The following is a 17863-nucleotide window of genomic DNA, read 5'->3' on the forward strand; positions in this document are numbered from 1 at the left end:
GTAGCTTTGCACCTTTCCTGGAATTCACATGGTAGTCCAGGCTGGCCTCAAACTCACAGAGATCCGCCTGCCTCTGCCTCCCCGAGTGCTGGGATTAAAGATATGCGCCACCACCGCCCGGCTCTTTCTTCTTTTCTTTCCTTTTGCTTTTGGTTTTTCGAGACAGGGTTTCTCTGTGTAGCCCTGGCTATCCTGGAAATCTCTCTGTAGACCAGGCTGGCCTTGAACTCACAGAGATCCATCTGCCTCTGCCTCCCCAGTGCAGAGATTAAAGGCGTGTGCCTCTACTGCCTGGCATAATCTTATTCTTAAATGCCATGGTAATCATAGTTTCAATTATTGTGACAGGATGAGACACAGTTATTTAAAATCACTTAACTAAATAAAATGCTTTAATTACTTCATAGTTGTGTATGATTGCTTCCAATGAGGAGTCACACAAACTCCACTAGATAAAGTCCTGCTTCCTCCTCCTTAGAGACACTTGATAAACACGCACATAGGCACTTTAGATATGAACCCCATAGACGACACAAATGCTTATGCTTAGAGTTGAATTTTGACAAGAGACTTCTTACACGTACTTATAACAATGAATTTATAATGTCTTCAAGTAACACACTTTATATCAGCACTTTTTGTTTTCTATCTTAAGGATGGGCTGGGCTGAAAATAAACATAAGACAATCTAAAATCTAAAGACACACCTATTGGTAAACTACCACTGCTTTGGGTTTTCTCTCAGTCACTACATTTCCTATTTGACAGTTCTATAAATCAAATCTGCCCCTTCTGACCTGCCTTGACCTGTGCATGTATAATTGCAATCAAATTCCTTATATTGAAATTTTGCAAACACTCTTAAAACACAAACATTTCTGAATTCCTAATTCAGCATTTGGCTTTTACCTTCAGTTTCAGATGGATATGAAATAATTCATCATATATTTGACTTATTTGATGTGGAAGTAAACTCTGCTTCTTTGACACTTTGGGTTTTGGAGAAACGCCATGTTTCAGAGGAGAGTCAACAAAATCACTGCAACGTTCAGTCTGAAGTCTTGATGAGGTTGTGTTGGTCGGCAGGGCATCTGCAAAAGTTTTAAATGTTCTCAGAGAGTTGCTTTAAATAAAAATCATAGTATTGTTTAAAAATCTAGAAAAAAAAAAATGGTGTAGTCAGATGTTTTCCTGTGTCCTGCCCAGTCCCGCAGCCACTCAGACCCAAGTAAACACACAGAGGCTTATATTATTTATGAACTGTATAGTCTATGGCAGGCCTCTTGCTAGCTAGCTCTTATATCTTAAATTAGCCCATAACTATTAATCTATGTATTGCTACATGTTCTGTGGCTTTGCCTGCTTCCTATTACATGTTGCTCCTTGGGCAGCTGGCTCGCATCCCTCCCAACTTCTTCCTGTCTCTCTGCTTAGATTTTCTGCCTGCCTCTAAGCTGCCTTGTCATAGGCCCATACAGCTTTATTTATCAACCAATCAGAGCAAAACATATTCACAGCATACATAAAGACATCCACAGCAGAATGATATGGCAAAAATGATAAAATATAACATAAGATTTGGATAAAGTGTATAAATGAGTTATTTGTACTTTGTGCAACATTCCTGGTAAATCTGAAACTGTTTCAAACCTAACTGTAATATGGATGAAAACACTCATGCATTAACTAACCCAGGCCAGGATATGGAATGTACCTCACAAATTTCTAATTTCCCTCTGTGCCCTAAAACCAAATTAACTACCAACTCAATTAAAGTACCAATCAATGCCTTTATTTTTCAATTTCTTCTAAATTCTAAAAGTGCCTGTTACATCTATTTTAGACTTTATATGCCTGTAGTTAACACAATTTCTATAACTTCTTCCTTTAAATACTAACATGTTCTCTGAAATCTATCCACGCTGACTTCAGAACAACGGGCTTACAAGTCTTTACCATCTTATCCTATTTTATAAATATATGGCAACATTCTCCCAGACAGGCATTTAGGTGATCTGGTGATATAGTCTTTACACAGTCATGCATCTGGCTCTGCCATGCATGTTCAGTCATTTCTCTGGGATATATATATATATAGCAAAATTGCTGGCTTTTAGGATCTATGTGCAAGTTCAACTTTATTAATGATGACAAAGTTTAACCATCTGAACAGTATGAGTAAGTTTCACTTGCTTTCTATCCCTATCCACATTGTATATACCAGAATATTCGTTCTACTAATAGAGTATAAAATGCTCTCTTGCAAAAAAAATAAACCCCTGGGGCTGGAAAGATGGCTCAGCTAAAAGCACTTGTTGCTCTTACAGAGGACCCAGGTTCAGATGATTATAAACTACAACCATCCATAATTCCAGTTCCAGGGGATCCAATGCCTTCTTCTGACCTCTGCAGGCACCAGGCACACACATAGTGCACATACATACATACATAAATATATACATACATACATACATACATACATACAGGTTAAACATTTACATACATAAATTTAAAAAAAATAAATCCTTATATACTGCTTATAAAAAAATGCAAACTAATCCAGCCTGTAAGAATTTCAGCTTATGCCCCTCAAAAGACTAAAAATATATCTACCATATGACAGTCATTTCACTTCTGTTGAAGGACTCTAAGTCAATGTACCACACAGATACTTGTGCATATATGTTTGCTGCAGCAATATTCACAAGACCCAAGTGACAGAACCAACCTAATTATCCTTCAACAAAAGAATAACTAAAGAAAATGTGATACACTTGTGCACACACACACACACACACACAGGATTTTATTCAGCTATAAAGAACTAAATTATGTCATTTGTAGAAGAATGGATGAAACTGGATATTGTCATATTAGATAAACTGAGTCAGTCCCAAAGACAAATATGGCATGTTTACTCCTGTTTACATATAATAGATTTTATATAGATGCATAAACTCAGGGCTGGAAGGATAGCTCAGCAGTTGAGAATTCTTGGTGCTTTCTCAGAAGGCCAGAGTTGGGCTCCCCGCACTCACGTGGTATCCTGCTCACAACAACCTATAACTCCAACTCTGACACACTCCTCTGGCCTCTGATGGCACCTGCACACACGTTTACATATGCACACACATACTCTTAAAAAAAATAAGACACATAAGCTGGACATGGTAGCAGGCATCTGAATCCCAACACTTGGGAGGTAGAGAGAGGCAAACCTCTGTGAGTTCAAGGCCAGCCTGGTCTACAAAAGTTTCAGGACAGCCAGGGTATATAAAGAGGCCCTGTCACAAAGCAAGCAAACAAAATAGACATATAAGGTCGTGTGTGTGTGTGTGTGTGTGTGTGTGTGTGTGTGTGTGTGTGTGTGTATACACGACATAAAGTTAGAAGCCTAACCTCCTAGAGGCAAGAGGGACTAACAGGAAGTCAGAGGGGTGAGTGTGGGGGAGAATATGCTCTAAGTCCATTATGTAGTTCCTAAGAAACCATGTACCATAAAGAATACACGCCAAGATAAACTCACACATGATAAATGGAACTCAGTGGCCTTGGGATAAACTTTAAAAGTCTTTCATTACACTCCCCCATCTTGGACAGAGCATGAAACAGCCAAAATAAAAAAATACTAATTTACACTTGGGAGCTAGAGTCAGGAACTCTGTAAGTTTGAGGCCAGCCTGGTCTACACAGCCAGGACTACACAGAGACCCTGTCTCAACAACAACAACAACAACAAAAAAAACAACCTAACTATTTTCCAGGTGCCATAATACCTATAAGCCCAGCAATTGACTGAGGCAAAGGCATCACAAGTTCAAGGCCAGCCTGAGCTACAAGGTAAGAACATAACTGAAAAACAAAATAATAAAATGAATTAAAACAAAACAAAAGTTTCATTACTGAGATAAGCAAATGAGTGAAAAATACATCTAGGTATCAAACTAACCAATCCCTAGCCTGGGTGCTTCTTACATTTTTGTTGTTGTTTGTTTTATTCACGAAGCACATTTACTTTATTAGTCACTGATGGCATCTGGATGCTTCCATCTTCTGGCTGCTTTACATAGTAATACTGCCATGAACATGGGCTACAAGTTCTTGACTTGTCAGGGCAGCGGAGTGACCTCCTGTCTCCAACAGGTACAGTCAGCACTCCTTATATTTTTTTGTCAAGTACATTCAACCCTTACAAATAAATTTCTCTTGCATTTTCAGTAGAAAAATTGGTCACCTAATGGGAAACACAAGTCCAGGCTGAATCAGGTTACATCATCTTCAAACGCTGAGGCCAACGTAACAAAGGGGATGAAGGAGGGCCAAAGGAGTGTAGGCAGCACGTGCCCAATGCTTCAGTGAAGCAACAGTGTGCTCCAAACCCTGTAGCCCAAGGGCAGCAGATGCCACCTTTCGTGCCCACTGTCCTTGCAATCCTGAGGACACTATGGGAGGCATTCGGGCAGACAGGGAAGCCAGCTGTAGCAATCTACAGTACTTTGTCAAAGCATCAGCCTGCTCAAATCCTCGGAAGCCCTTTCCACAAAGGAAACATGAAAAGGAACTTAGATGGCCTAAAAGTTCAGTTAATTATGAACTTATTTGGATAGGTTTTGAGAATGGAAGAACACAACCAGAAAATGGAATGTTTCTTTCTCTTCTCCTTTAATTGAATACTAAGCACAGCAAGCATCTTAAGGTTTATAAAACTTCAGAACACAGAAATATACAGATTCCTGAGGAGCAGTTACTACTATGAGGTAAGCATGGTTTACTCTATATGACAAATTCCTATTTGTGAGTATTTCTCTTACCTTTTTCTATTTCTCTGAATGACGGCTTTGTTATTTTGGAGGTGCCATCTCTATGATTGTCTTCAATTAATTCTTTTTCTGTTTCCCATTTCTTTAAATTATGAAAAGAATCCAGTTCATCATCTAGGCTTTAACAATATATATATCAGAATCCAGAAGTTCACTATAACAACTGACAAGAGCTGCTTTTCAGATGGCGATATCACAACAAATAAGGACAATGTAAAAATCATTTTAAATACACATATGAAAAGTACAAACTAAGTTAAGAATGTTGAAAGCCCAAACTGCAATTGTCTGCCAACCTTTTCTGCACATTAAACAGACGTAATTTAAACAGTTTAAAAGATGTAGAATGCTCTGTGGCTGCCAAACTCTTCTGAATCCCAGTAATTCCGACATGACAGGCATTGTTATCTACAGTTTGGTTAGGATGGTTAATAGTTCCTGTACAAGCCAGAACCAGGACCTCATGCTCTGAGGTCACCTCAGGGTAGCACTGCTCGCAAGGAACATAATGTAAGTTACAGACACAGCTGGTCATTCTCTTAAAAAGAGGCAAGACTTGCATGGTATTTTTCATTATCACAGTACATATAAAATGTCACTTCACCCCAGAATGAACGTAAGACACGAAGGTTGTTATGGTTGTGTATAAAGTACCCTTAAGGGCTCCACTGTTGACATCCCAGAATCCCTGAATGGCTGGTTTACCAGTGTGCTAATTTCATAAACAGGCTCACCCACTAACTATCCCATCATTCTAAATGAACTGTTAGGGTCACGAGGGATGTGTTTTTTGAAGACTCGTCTTGCCCTGGTCCCTGTCATCTGTCTCTGCTCCCCAGCTGCCATCAAGTGTGCACCCTACTCTACCACTCCCTCCACCACGACGCTCTGTATCACCACAGGCCTAGAAATACGGCAACAGCAATCTGAAACCAGGCGCCAAAACAGACCCTCTTCTTTTGTTTATGAAAACAGACTAACAGGAAAGGGTTTTACATTATCTTGACCATCCTACATCTTTGACATTCCTGGGTGTATTTTATATTTATAGCATATCTATTCTCAGACAAGTCCTTTTTCAAGTACTACATAGCTATCTGTGACCTATATCTACTGGTAGGACAGCATACTTCTAGACTAGATTATGATTAAGGATTGAAAAAAAAAGGCAAATGGTCTAAAATCTTCAGTCTAAACCCTTCAGATTGTACTCTGGAATTATACTCAGATTTATAAAGACGGTGGTGGTAGAGGAAGGCAGAGAGAGTTTGAGGTGGGGAGTAGGAGCAGAGGTGAAAGGAGAAAGCTAGGAAGGAGTGTCACCCGGAACTAATAATGCATGAAAAAACGTAAGGAAAGCTAATACTTGGAGAAGTGGTTAAAAAATAAAATAGTTTGGGGCTAGAGAGATGGCTCAGCTGTTAAGAGCACTTATTACTCTTGCAGAGGACCAAGGTTCAGTTTCCAGCACCCACATGGTGTGGCTCACAGTCATCCATAACACCAGTTCCAGGAAATCTAACACCCTCTCTGACCTCCACGGGCACCAGGCACACATGTGGTGCACATATCTAAAATGCAGAGAAAACACTCATACATGTAAAATAAAATAAATAAATCTAAAAAGGTGGGCATGGTGGTACACACGTATAATCCTAGCATTCAAGAAGCAGAGGCAGGAGGATCTCTGTGAATACGAGGCCAGTCTAGTCTACAGAGCCAGTTCCAGGATAGCCAGGGCTACACAGTAAGACCCTGTCTCTCTCTCTCTCTCTCACACACACACACACACACACACACACACACACACACCATATAAATAGGGATTGGAAAGATGGCTCAGTGGCTAAGAGCACTGATTGCTCTCCCAGAGGATTCAGGTTCGATACCCAGCACTGACATGGCTATTAACCATTTGTAGCCGGGCGGTGGTGGCGCACACCTTTAATCCTAGCACTCGAGAGGCAGAGGCAGGCAGATCTCTGTGAGTTTGAGGCCAGCCTGGGCTGAGTGAGTTCTAGGACAGGCTCCAAAAGCTACACAGAGAAATCCTGTCTCAAAAAAAAAAAAAAAAAAAAAGAACCATTTGTAACTCCAGTATTAGGGGATATGATTGCCCCCTTCTGGTCATCTCAGGCAATGCACAAATGTGTTGCATGGACAGAACTATATAGTTCAGTGTTTCTCAACCTTCCTAATTCTGCAACACTTTAATACAGTTCCTCATGTTGTTGTGACCCTCAACCACAAAATTATTTTTGTTGCTATTTCATAACTGTAATTTTGCTACTGTTATGAAACGTAATGTAAATATGTGTTTTCTGATGGTCTTAGGTGACCTCTGTGAAAGGGTTGTTCGACACTCCCTCATAATGGTCACGATACACAGGTTGAGAACCACGAGCTTAGAAGTTAAGAGCACTTGTTACTTTTGCAGAAAACTTGGGTTTGAGTCCCAGCACCCAGATGGTTCCATAACCCCAGTTCCAGGGAACCCAATAAGCATGCACATGGTACACAAACACTCATGCATGTAAAACATTCATATGCATAAAGTAAAGTAACTAAATCTTTTAAAAAATTTTAAAGGGGAGGGCTGAAGAGATGGTGCAAGAGTTAAGAGCATTTGTTGCTCTTGCAGAAGACCTGGGTTCAGTTCCCAGATCCACATGGTGGCTTACAACACCTATAATTCCAATTCAGGGAATCTGACGACCTCTTCTGACCTCCTGGGACACCAGACATGCACGCAGTACACATACTTACATGCAGGCAAAATAGTCATACACATAAAATAAAATGAATAAATATTTTAAATTGTTTACTACTTAATAACTTAGAGCAGGTGGGATGGCTCAACGGGCAAGGGCACTTACTGCCAAGTTTGATACCCAAACAGTAGAAGGAGAGAACTAACGCCTACAAACCGCGCTCTGGCCTCGACACGTGCCTCCGCTCATGCCAGCGCCATGCCCCATCCACAGACACTAAATAAATAAATAAATATAACAAAGAATAAACAGGGATGGAATGATGGCTTAGGGGCTAAGAGAACTGGCTGCTCTTCCAGAGGAGCTGGACTCAGTTCTTGGCACCACACGGTGATTCACAGCTGTCTGTAACTCCAGTTTCAGGGGGTTAGATACCCTCTCCTGGTCTCTTCGGGAGTCAGGCACACAAGTGGTGCATTGACATACAGTGAGCACATAAAATAATAAATCAGGCTCTTCAACTATTCATCAGGATCAAGACTGCTTTTACTTCTTCTTAAGAAAGCATGTATGTGAGCGCATGCGCACACACACCCACACACACCCACACACACCCACACACACCCACACACACCTCTTTTTTTACTGTTGTTTCTTGAGTTGTGACCAGACAAGACAGTAACAATGTCCATTCTGAATGCCTTACCAGTTCACATTTAAGTGTTTGAAGGAACTGCAAAAAGGTGTTGTGGGATGCTTCCTTTCATCAGAGTAACATCTTGATGTAGAAACAACTTTATCTCCAGAGCAGTAGGTGTCCAAATTGTCTGTCAATAAAAAACATTATACAATGACATCAGATACTGACAATCTCATTCTGTCCTCCTGACAGAAAGACACCAAAATCGCCGGGCAGTGGTGGCGCACGCCTTTAATCCCAGCACTCGGGAGGCAGAGGCAGGCGGATCTTTGTGAGTTCGAGGCCAGCCTGGTATACAGAGCAAGATCCTGGAAAGGCGCAAAGCTACACAGAGAAACCCTGTCTCGAAAAACCAAAAAAAAAAAAAAAAAAAAAAAAAAAAAAAAAGAAAGATACCAAAATCACTGACTGATTTATCTGTCTCTCATGAGTCATGAGTTTAGAGAATCCACACTGAATGTCATATGGATATTGTGCCTTACTGATTACACAGTGCTTTCCATTCTTATTTGACCCAGGTGATGGCTCTGTGAAGTGTGAATAGCTGCCTTTAACATAAGTCTACTGCACGTGAGGACCCTACAGACCAGAGAGCTAACATGAACCAGGTGTTACCTGGAAATCAGAATACAGCCTTCTTTCCTCCTCATTTGGTCCTCAAGCATTTGTTTTTAACAACTGTAAGCCTATGTCTAAACCCAGTGAAATGGAAAACACTCACTTCAGATAAAAAGAACATAGATTACTGTCTTAGTTAGTCAGGGTTTCTATGGCTTTGAAGACACACTATGACCACGGCAACTCTTATAAAGGAAAACATTTAATTGGGGCTGGCTTATAGTTTCAGAGGGTTAGTCTATTATCATCATGACAGGACATGATGGCGTGCAGGTAGACACAGTGCTGGAGAGAGAGCTGAGAGTCCTACATCTGGATCCATAGCAGCAGGAAGAGACAATGAGCCACTAGGCCTGGCTTGAGCTTCTGAGACCTCAAAGCCCACACCCTAGTGACAAACTTACTCCAATAAGGCCTCACCACCTAATAGTGCCAATCCCTATGTGCCTATAGGGGTCATTTTATTCACATCATCACAATTACTGACTCAGTTAGCTGGTATAATCTGCCACAGCAAGTGTCCATACATTATTTACATTTCAAAAAAATTCAAAATAGCTAGGCCTTGTGGTGCATACCATAATTACATCACTGGGACAAGAAAACTAACAGGAAGTTAGAAGTCTGGGTCTCCCTGTTTGCTTCAGCAGTCAATTTGGCACAGCACAGTTATCTGGGAGACACACGTGGAGGACTGTCTTCATCAGATTAGACCTTGGGCATTTTCTGCATTGCTAATTGATGTACCCGTGGATGGTGCCAGCCCTAGGCAGGGAATCCTGACCTACATAAGAAGCTAACTGAACAGAAGCTAGGAAGCAAGCCAGGGAGCAGCATTCTTCCAAGGTCTCTACTTCAGTTCTTGCCTCCAGGGTCCTGCTTAAGTTCCTGTCCTGGCTTCCTTAGACACTGACAGACTGTAAGCTGAAGTAAATCAACGCCTTCCCAAGTTGCTTTTGGTAACTGTTTTTATCACAGCAACACAAAGTAAACAAGGACTCTAGGCTACATAACATGCCCATTTCAATGTTTTAGGCTGATAAAATTTCAAGATGTACAAAGCTTAGAAAAATATAAAATAACCTAATAAACCATTTGATGAACTTTAAAAAGAAACAAACTCTAAATATTTGATGTTTTAATATCAAGAGTTAAGACCTTCAGAAGTTGGGGTGCAGAAGCTTAGAGACAAGTGAGGTACAGTGCAGGTCATACAAATTTCCATTCTCGGTGCTAGTCATAAACAACCCCACATCTGAACAGAAATTTAAAAAGATATGACTTACTGTTATTCATTTCTATGGATTTATCTTTTTGAGTTTTCTTGGGTTTTTTTGTTTTGTTTTGTTTGTTTGTTTGTTTGTTTTGTTTTTCGAGACAGGGTTTCTCTATGTAATTTTGGTGCCTGGCCTGGATCTCGCTCTGTAGACCAGGCTGGACTCGAACTCACAGAGATCCGCCTGGCTCTGCCTCCCGAGTGCTGGGATTAAAGGCATGAGCCACCACCACCCAGCCTATGGATTTATCTTTACTTTTCATTTTATGTGTGTGTGTGTGTGTCTGTGTGTGTACCACGTGTGTGTGGGTGTCCACAGAGGCCAGCACAGGGTATCAGGTCCTTTTTCCCCTAGAGCTGAAGTTAAAGGTGATTGTGAACATAACAAGGGTGCTGGGAACAAACCATAGGTCCTTTGGAAAGCAGTGTGAGCAGTGTGCCTTCTCTTTTTGTTTTCTCAATTTTATATGAATGAGTGTTTTGCCTGCATGTGCACCATAGTGCCTGGCAGAGGCCAGAAAAGGGTATCAGATCCCCTAGATCTGGAGTTATAGAAGGTCTGGAGCTGCCATGTGCGTGCAAGGAGCAGCCAGTGCGTTGAACCATCTCTCTAGCATCTAGTGTACACTCTGAACCATTGAACCATCTCTATAGCCCATCACTCATTTCTTTAATTAAAACTCTTACTTATACAATATATTTTGATTGTATGAAATTCCTCCCAGATCTTCCCCATCTCTCTACCCACTAAACTTTGTTTTTTTTCCTTTCAAAAAAAATAATAAGCCAAGAAATAAAAACAAAGTAAAAAAAGCCCACAAGAAACATACACACACACACACACACACACACACACACACACACACACACGCACACTAAATTTAAAAACAAAAATCAAAAGCCAGGCAGTGGTGGTGCTCACCTTTAATCCCAGCACTGGGAGGCAGAACCAGGCAGATCTCTGTGAGTTCAAGGCCAGCCTGGTCTATAGAGCGAGATCCAGGACTGGCACCAAAACTACATAGACAAACCCTGTCTCGAAAAAAACAAAACCAAAACAAACAAACAAAAAAAAACAAAATTCAAAAGATAAATAAGGCAAAAAATGTCCAAAGCAAAATGGAAACACAAAGTCCACAAAAATACCATTGAGTTTGTTTTGTGTTTGCAAACTACTCCTGAGCATGGGGTATGCCCTGAAGTAACTAACCTCTTTAGACTGAAGTTTCCCTTCAAGTGGATTGGCAGATAAAAATTACTTAAATTTAGAAAGTGGAATGTTTTTCTTTCTCCATTAATTGTCACAGATAGTTTTCCTGGGTATAGTAGTCTGGGCTGGCATCTGTGATCTCTTAGAATTTTAAGCCCTTGTGGCTTTCAGAGTCTCCATTGAGGTGTTATTCCAATGGGCCTGCCTGTATATGTGACTTAGTATTTTTCCCTTGCAGCTTTTAATGTCCTTGGTTCTGTACATTAAGTGTTTTGATTATCATATGTCATGCAGAGTTTCTTTTCTGGTTCTATTTGGTGTTCTGGATGCTTCTTACATGTTCATAAGCATCTCTTTCTTTAGCTTGGGAAAATGTTCTTCTGTGATTTAAAACATTTTCTGTTAGCGGGGTGTGGTAACACATGCTTTTAATCCCAGTACTTAGGAGGCCAAGGCAAGCAGATCTCTAGAGATCAAGGCCAGCCCTGTCTACAGAGTTAGTTACAGGATGGTCAAGGCCACACAGAGAAACCCTGTCTCAATAAGCCAAATTACAAAAAACACAATTTTCTTTCCTGTGCCTTTAACCTGGGTTTCTTCTCCTTCTTCATACCTATTATTTTAAGTTTTGTCTTTTCTTTTTTTTAAGATTTATTTCATTATTATGTATACAATGTTCTGTCTGCTTGTATCCCTGCACACCAGAGGAGAGCACCAGATCTCATTACAGATGGTTGTGAGCTACCACGTGGTTGCTGGGAATTGAACTCAGGACCTCTGGAAGAGCAGTCAGTGCTCTTAACCGCTGAGCCATCTTGCCAGCCCCCCAATTTTTTTTTTTTTTTCGAGACAGGGTTTCTCTGTGTAGCTTTGCGCCTTTCCTGGATCTCGCTCTGTATACCACGCTGGCCTCGAACTCACAGAGACCTGCCTGCCTCTGCCTCCCAGTGCTGGGATTAAAGGTGTGCGCCACCACCGCCCGGCTTGTCTTTTCATAGTCTCCCAGGTTTCCTGGATGTTTTGTGCTTGGATTTTCTTTCTTTTTGACTTAACATTTTCTTTGACAGAGCTATCTACTTCCTGTACTCTGTCTTCAAAACCTGGAATTCCCTCTTCTGTGTCTTCTAATCTGATGCGAAGGCTTACCTCTGAGGATTTTGATCTCTTAAAACTCTCATTTCCAGTTTTATTTCAGTTGGGTTTTCTTTAGCAATTCAATTTCTATTTTCATGTCTTGGCCTGTTTTCATTATTTCACTCAATTGTGCTTTCTATTTTCATTTGAGGCATTTATTCATATCCTCTTTAAGGTTCTTGAGCATTTTAAAAATTGCTGTTTTGAAGTCTTTCTCGTGCTTCAGCTAAACTGTACCTCAAGGCCTATTGCATTAGAGATGTTGGCTTCTGAGGAAGGCACAGTGTCTTGGCTGTTCATGTTTGTGTTTTTGTGCTGGGATCTAGGCATCTAGAGTTTTGGTGTTTGAGGTATTTCTTAGTGTAGATACATAGTCTTGTCTTTTCTGGGTGGGTATTCCATTCTTTAGTTGTTGTTGTTGTCTACTCTGGATCCTAGGCTAGTATAGTAGAGAGTGCTTCTGCAGACTGAGGGTGGCACAAAGGAATACAGACAAGACAGAAGGGAGGGTCAGTGGCAACGATCTAAGGGAACCCTGGGACCACACCAAGAGGTGGAGTCCCCAGGGAATACCCACCCAGCTGAGGGTCAGATGGGAGATCTAAGAATACCCTGGACCAGTGTTATGGAATAACCTTTTTGTACACTGTGACAATGTGTCTTTACCAAGGCACCTCTGATTGGTTTAATAAAGAGCCAAATAGCCAATGATTGGTTTAATAAAGAGTTATATAGCCAATAGGTAGGCAGATGTCAGGGACAAGGACAGAATCTCTAATTAGTGGAAAAATACAGACCCCCGATAAGATAGGGAACTAGATCATCTTACAGTCATGTTGCCTAGCAACAGGACATTGAGTAGAGCCCTTGACCTTTTCACCCTGTAAACATCCTACACAAACATCCTGTTAGCTTGCCCCACCCAATCAGATAACAGCTTCTTGCTGCCCCCACCCTGCAGGAACTATATAAACCCTCCTGGAGAAAAATAAAATTGCACCTTGATCAGAATCTTGACTTGGTGTATTTCCTTTGTGTCTCCTGTCCCTACATTCCGTCCTTAGGGTGGTCGAGTACCCGTTGAAGCCCTGCTGGCCGGGGCAGGCAGGAGGTATAGGTGGGACTTCCAAGCACAGAGAAGACTCTGGGAAGAGGAGAGGCAGAGAAGCCAGCCAGACACAGAACAAGTAGGACACACAGAATGGGATAGAAGTAAAATCTACATGGTAGAACGTAGATTAAAAATATAGGTTAATTTATGTTGTAAGAGCTAGTTAGGAACAAGTCTAAGCTATAGGCCAAGCTTTCATAATTAATAAGAAGTCCATGTCATTATTTGGGAGCTGGCTGGCAGGGCAGATAGACTCATTACAGACAAGCACCAAGAAGCAGAGTCCTCAAGGAATAAAGGTAGGGTGGAAGATGGGGTTCCTGCAACACTGGCTGCAGTATGTCCCTACTGTTCATTTTATAAAGGGTACATGTCTTAATCAACTCTCTCCTAAAATTTTAATCTAAAAAATTTAAAGAAATATATCTATCAGTGAGCAAACACAATTTCTCTTCAACCCTTATAAATTTATAGCTGGGAGAAACACAGACAAGTTAACAAGAGAAAAGCAAATCAAGTTTATTAAAGCATACAGTACAATCACACAGGAGAAGTCTCAAAGAAAGGCTAATTATAGCTTAGACCTCTGGTGTACACCGGATCTTCAACAAAGATTAGGGGTTTTTTATTATTTATTTGTTTGTTTGTTTTATGGTTTTGTTTTTTCAAGACAGGGTCTCTCTGTGTAGCACTGGCTGTCCTGGAACTCACTATGTAGACCAGGCTGGCCTCAAACTCAGGGATCCTCCTGCTTCTGCCTCCCAAGTGCTAGGATAAAAGGCATGCACCACCATCGCCCAACCAAGAGTAGGTTTTTAAAGAACTGACAAGGCATTGGCCAGCAAGCCCCAAAGGTCCACCTGGCTCCACCCTCCTAGCAACAGGGTTACAGGAACATACTGCCAAATCTGACTTTTACATGGGCTGGAGATCCAAATTTGGGTCTTTATCTTTGGCAGAGAACACTTTACCAACTGAGCCATCTCCTCCCCCATCATGGAGCTTTCCTGCTCTGCTTCTTCTTAATTATAGCGTTTATATCAAAGAGGCATACTGGGAGTGTGGCATTCCAGCTTTCTTCACACAATACAGAAACATCACAAAGTGCAGAAAAATTACAGGTAGATGGCAGGTGACAATTCTGTTACAAAAAGTTTCCAAATGATATTTATAAATTATAGACCACAGAGTTAAAGCTATACAGACTCTGAAAAGTTGAAAGCCACTGGTGCTCCTTACATTCTTCTGAAACTCTGCCATGAACTCAAGATGAGAAGCACTCTCCATCACTGTACATTGAGGCATTCAGACTCAGTGGAAACACAAATAGTCTCAAAGGATGCTTATGGTCACCACTAGTGACTATAATCCGCACTTTTATTACCAGATAACCTTCTCATTTCTAGTCCAAGTCAATCTTTTTTAAAAAGTCTGCTGACCTCTAAAGCCTTTCAACCTCACTTGACTGGCTTTGTTGGCAGTGGAAATAATCCCTTTCTTCTGATATGTTCTTAAGATCCAGGATATCTGTTGCTAGTCCTTTTTGACTATTACTTCAGCCATCAACTTTAATTGCTTATCTTTTTTTTTAATGATCTCAAACTAATTTTGATATTCCAGAAACATTAACCATTCTTCCTTTAATTTTAGACATAACTTTTCTGAAAGTGTTACACTGGGATCCTTGCAGACAGGGTGTTTCACCAAGAGTGTTTTGGTTTTTTTAACTTATTACCAAATTAATTTATGCTTTTATCAAGAGAGCAATTTGTCCCCTACCATTATGTAACATACTTCGGAAATCAGATCTGAGCCTCCAGACTTATCTAAATCACAAATCAGATGAATATAGCTCTCGAATCCACCAGCTACTCCTCAGACCCAGCTCACACATATTGATGAAATTAAAGACACTATTGGTGCTGCAATTACCAAGTTTAATGATTATTATGCTTAACTAATAAGTATAGCACTGAAGCATTAACAGATTAATAGATTGAGGGCTAATACTTATTACCGCAAAAAAAAGTTTCAACTTATCAAAAAACATCACAACCCCCAGGATAATTATGTTTTCCAAGTACGTTCACTTCATAAACTTTTCCTTTAGTTTCTATCCTAGTAACTCTGTCTGCGTAAAAAGACCAACTAGTGTTCTTCACCCAATCTGCTCAACTGTTAACATCTTCGAAAGCAAACCTATGGGCTGGGGAGATAGCTTAGTGGTCAAGCACTTCTCAGCACTGACCAAGGGTCTGGTTCTGACTCCCAGCACCCCGGGAGTGAAAATAAAGGAAGGTGCACAGACTATAAACACACACACACACACACACACACACACACACACACACCAAAAACCCTCATTCAATTTAATTTTCAAAGGCCTCTCACACATTCATCCCTAAATTCAATTATTATTAGGTGATTGCCAATTGAAAAATTTTTTAAAATAAAAAAATAAGTAACACTAACCCTACGTCTATACATTTACAAAAAACTCAGATTAAACTTGTTAAAAATACTCAAATATACAAAATATTCTATTGGCTTACCTGGGGAGGTTGGAATTCTTCTTTTATATTTAGTCTGATCAAAATTTGAAAGCTCACGCTAGGAGAATAAAAAAGACACACTTAAACGCTAAGAAATAGTCCCTTAAAATATCTTTCCATAGATTACAATAACAAGGTTAGCATAGAAAATCCTAGGAGCCACACCCTAACCAATATCAATATCACTAATTAGACAAGCAAATATCATGTACCTGTTGATTCATCAGTGCGGCCCACACGCCACTCATGTCATATTGCTGCCAAAAAATACAAAACCAGAATCAAATCAAACCAGTATCCATCAGACAAACATAATTCTATACACAACGGTCTTCGACCTAGTGAAAGCATTAATGCAAGAAACTAAGTGTGGGCATCTGATGTAGATTAAAGGCAAGACACAACCATGTGTAATGTTCAGACTGAGGTGGTATCTGCACCAGGAAACACTTTCTACAAAAGGTCTTAATTGAGGTAATTAGTGAAATCCTTGTATGAGCTATACATTATCCTGTATTATTGTAGCAATACTAAATTTCCTGGAGAATATCAATGAGGCTTTAAAATTCTGAGAACATGCTTCACAGGAAAACCAAACTAGAGGAGTTATGTGTTGCGTCTGAATTAAGGTTACGTGCGGATGGAATGAATTTGTGACACGGGCATGGGAACACAGATATACTGATATTTCTCAAGAAGGGATTTTGGAAAGCCAGCAAATGCGGAAGGGGACTCAGGAAGGCCTGCGACCTTCAACTTCTGGAGAATAGGGTAAATACCTCAGATGTTTTTCTGAAGACAACATTGCTGTGCTTTATAAAGCCTTGAATTTGCTAGGCTGAGAAGCAGCTTCTCAGCTGAACTGTAAATTCCTGACTCTGTTATCAAGGGAGGTGTGATAATAAAAAACGAGTCTCGTGGAAACTGCAGGGCTGCAATTGGTTTCCTGCTTCAGTTCTTCCAGCATCCATGGGAGATTCGATCTAGCCAGCCTCTCGCAGACTGACATTAGCAAACTGCCTCATTGGGGGTCCCGCAGCAAACATGGCAAGACGGCCCTGGTGAGTGGCGCATTCAAGAGAGGGCTACAAGAATGCACACTGCCACAACTTTTCTCTAAGTTTGCAATGACATCGGAGCAAGAGGCTTTCCCGAAAGAACTACCGCCGGCAGGACCAAAGCCACGCCCCGCCCGTCGCGGCGGTTTCCCTGACGGAGGGCGTGGTCGGGCGAGCCGTCCAGAGGAAGGCAGGCCGGAGCCCCCCGCCCGCCCGCCCGCAGCCGCCCAGCGGAGCACGCCGCGGGCTCCGCTCCCCTCACCTCCACGGGGCAGCTTCCCGCCAGGCCGTAGCGGCTTTTGAGACGCTCCACGACCATGTCCTGTCCGGGTGGCTTGACCACCCTGCGATCCATGGTGGGTGGCTGACCGCGGTCGCCCGGGAAACCGCGCTCCTGGCCGCGTCAGGGCGGGCCTACGTCACGACGCCCGGCCCCGCCCCCGGGGACGCTGGAAGCCAATAGGAAGAGGGGTGTGAGGGCGCGCGGCAGCCCGGTTCCTCTTTGTCTCGTTCAGTGTCTTGTCCTACGGTTCCAAGACTCCCCGACACCCCGACACCCACCCGAACCCCCGCAGTGAGTGACGTGGGGAGGGAAAAGCGGCATTCCACCTTCTCCTGCGAGCACAGGCCCGCCCCGCACACCTAAGGGCCAGCGTGCTCCCCAGGGCCTGGG

General features: G+C 41.6%; 1 protein-coding gene across 3 annotated transcripts in view; it reads right to left on the bottom strand.

Moving 5' to 3' along the window:
- Positions 1-17591, bottom strand: part of Ccdc138 (coiled-coil domain containing 138) — a 66916-nt gene extending 49325 nt beyond the window's left edge. For 2 of the 3 annotated variants that reach the window (XM_059282114.1, XM_059282112.1), the window contains exons 1-7: positions 17453-17591; positions 16345-16389; positions 16133-16190; positions 13470-13613; positions 8238-8358; positions 4812-4939; positions 910-1091 (exon numbers count right to left, since the gene is read on the bottom strand). In XM_059282114.1, coding sequence (XP_059138097.1) covers positions 910-1091; positions 4812-4939; positions 8238-8358; positions 13470-13613; positions 16133-16190; positions 16345-16389; positions 17453-17545 — 771 coding nt within the window. In that variant the 5' untranslated portion in view covers positions 17546-17591. The remainder of the gene's footprint in view (positions 1-909; positions 1092-4811; positions 4940-8237; positions 8359-13469; positions 13614-16132; positions 16191-16344; positions 16390-17452) is intronic. The other variant, XM_059282113.1, reaches the window with a different exon arrangement.
- Positions 17592-17863: the final 272 nt, after the last annotated feature.

The sequence above is a fragment of the Peromyscus eremicus genome, chromosome 16_21 (assembly GCF_949786415.1).
Source record: "Peromyscus eremicus chromosome 16_21, PerEre_H2_v1, whole genome shotgun sequence".
NCBI classification, from domain to species: domain Eukaryota; kingdom Metazoa; phylum Chordata; class Mammalia; order Rodentia; family Cricetidae; genus Peromyscus; species Peromyscus eremicus.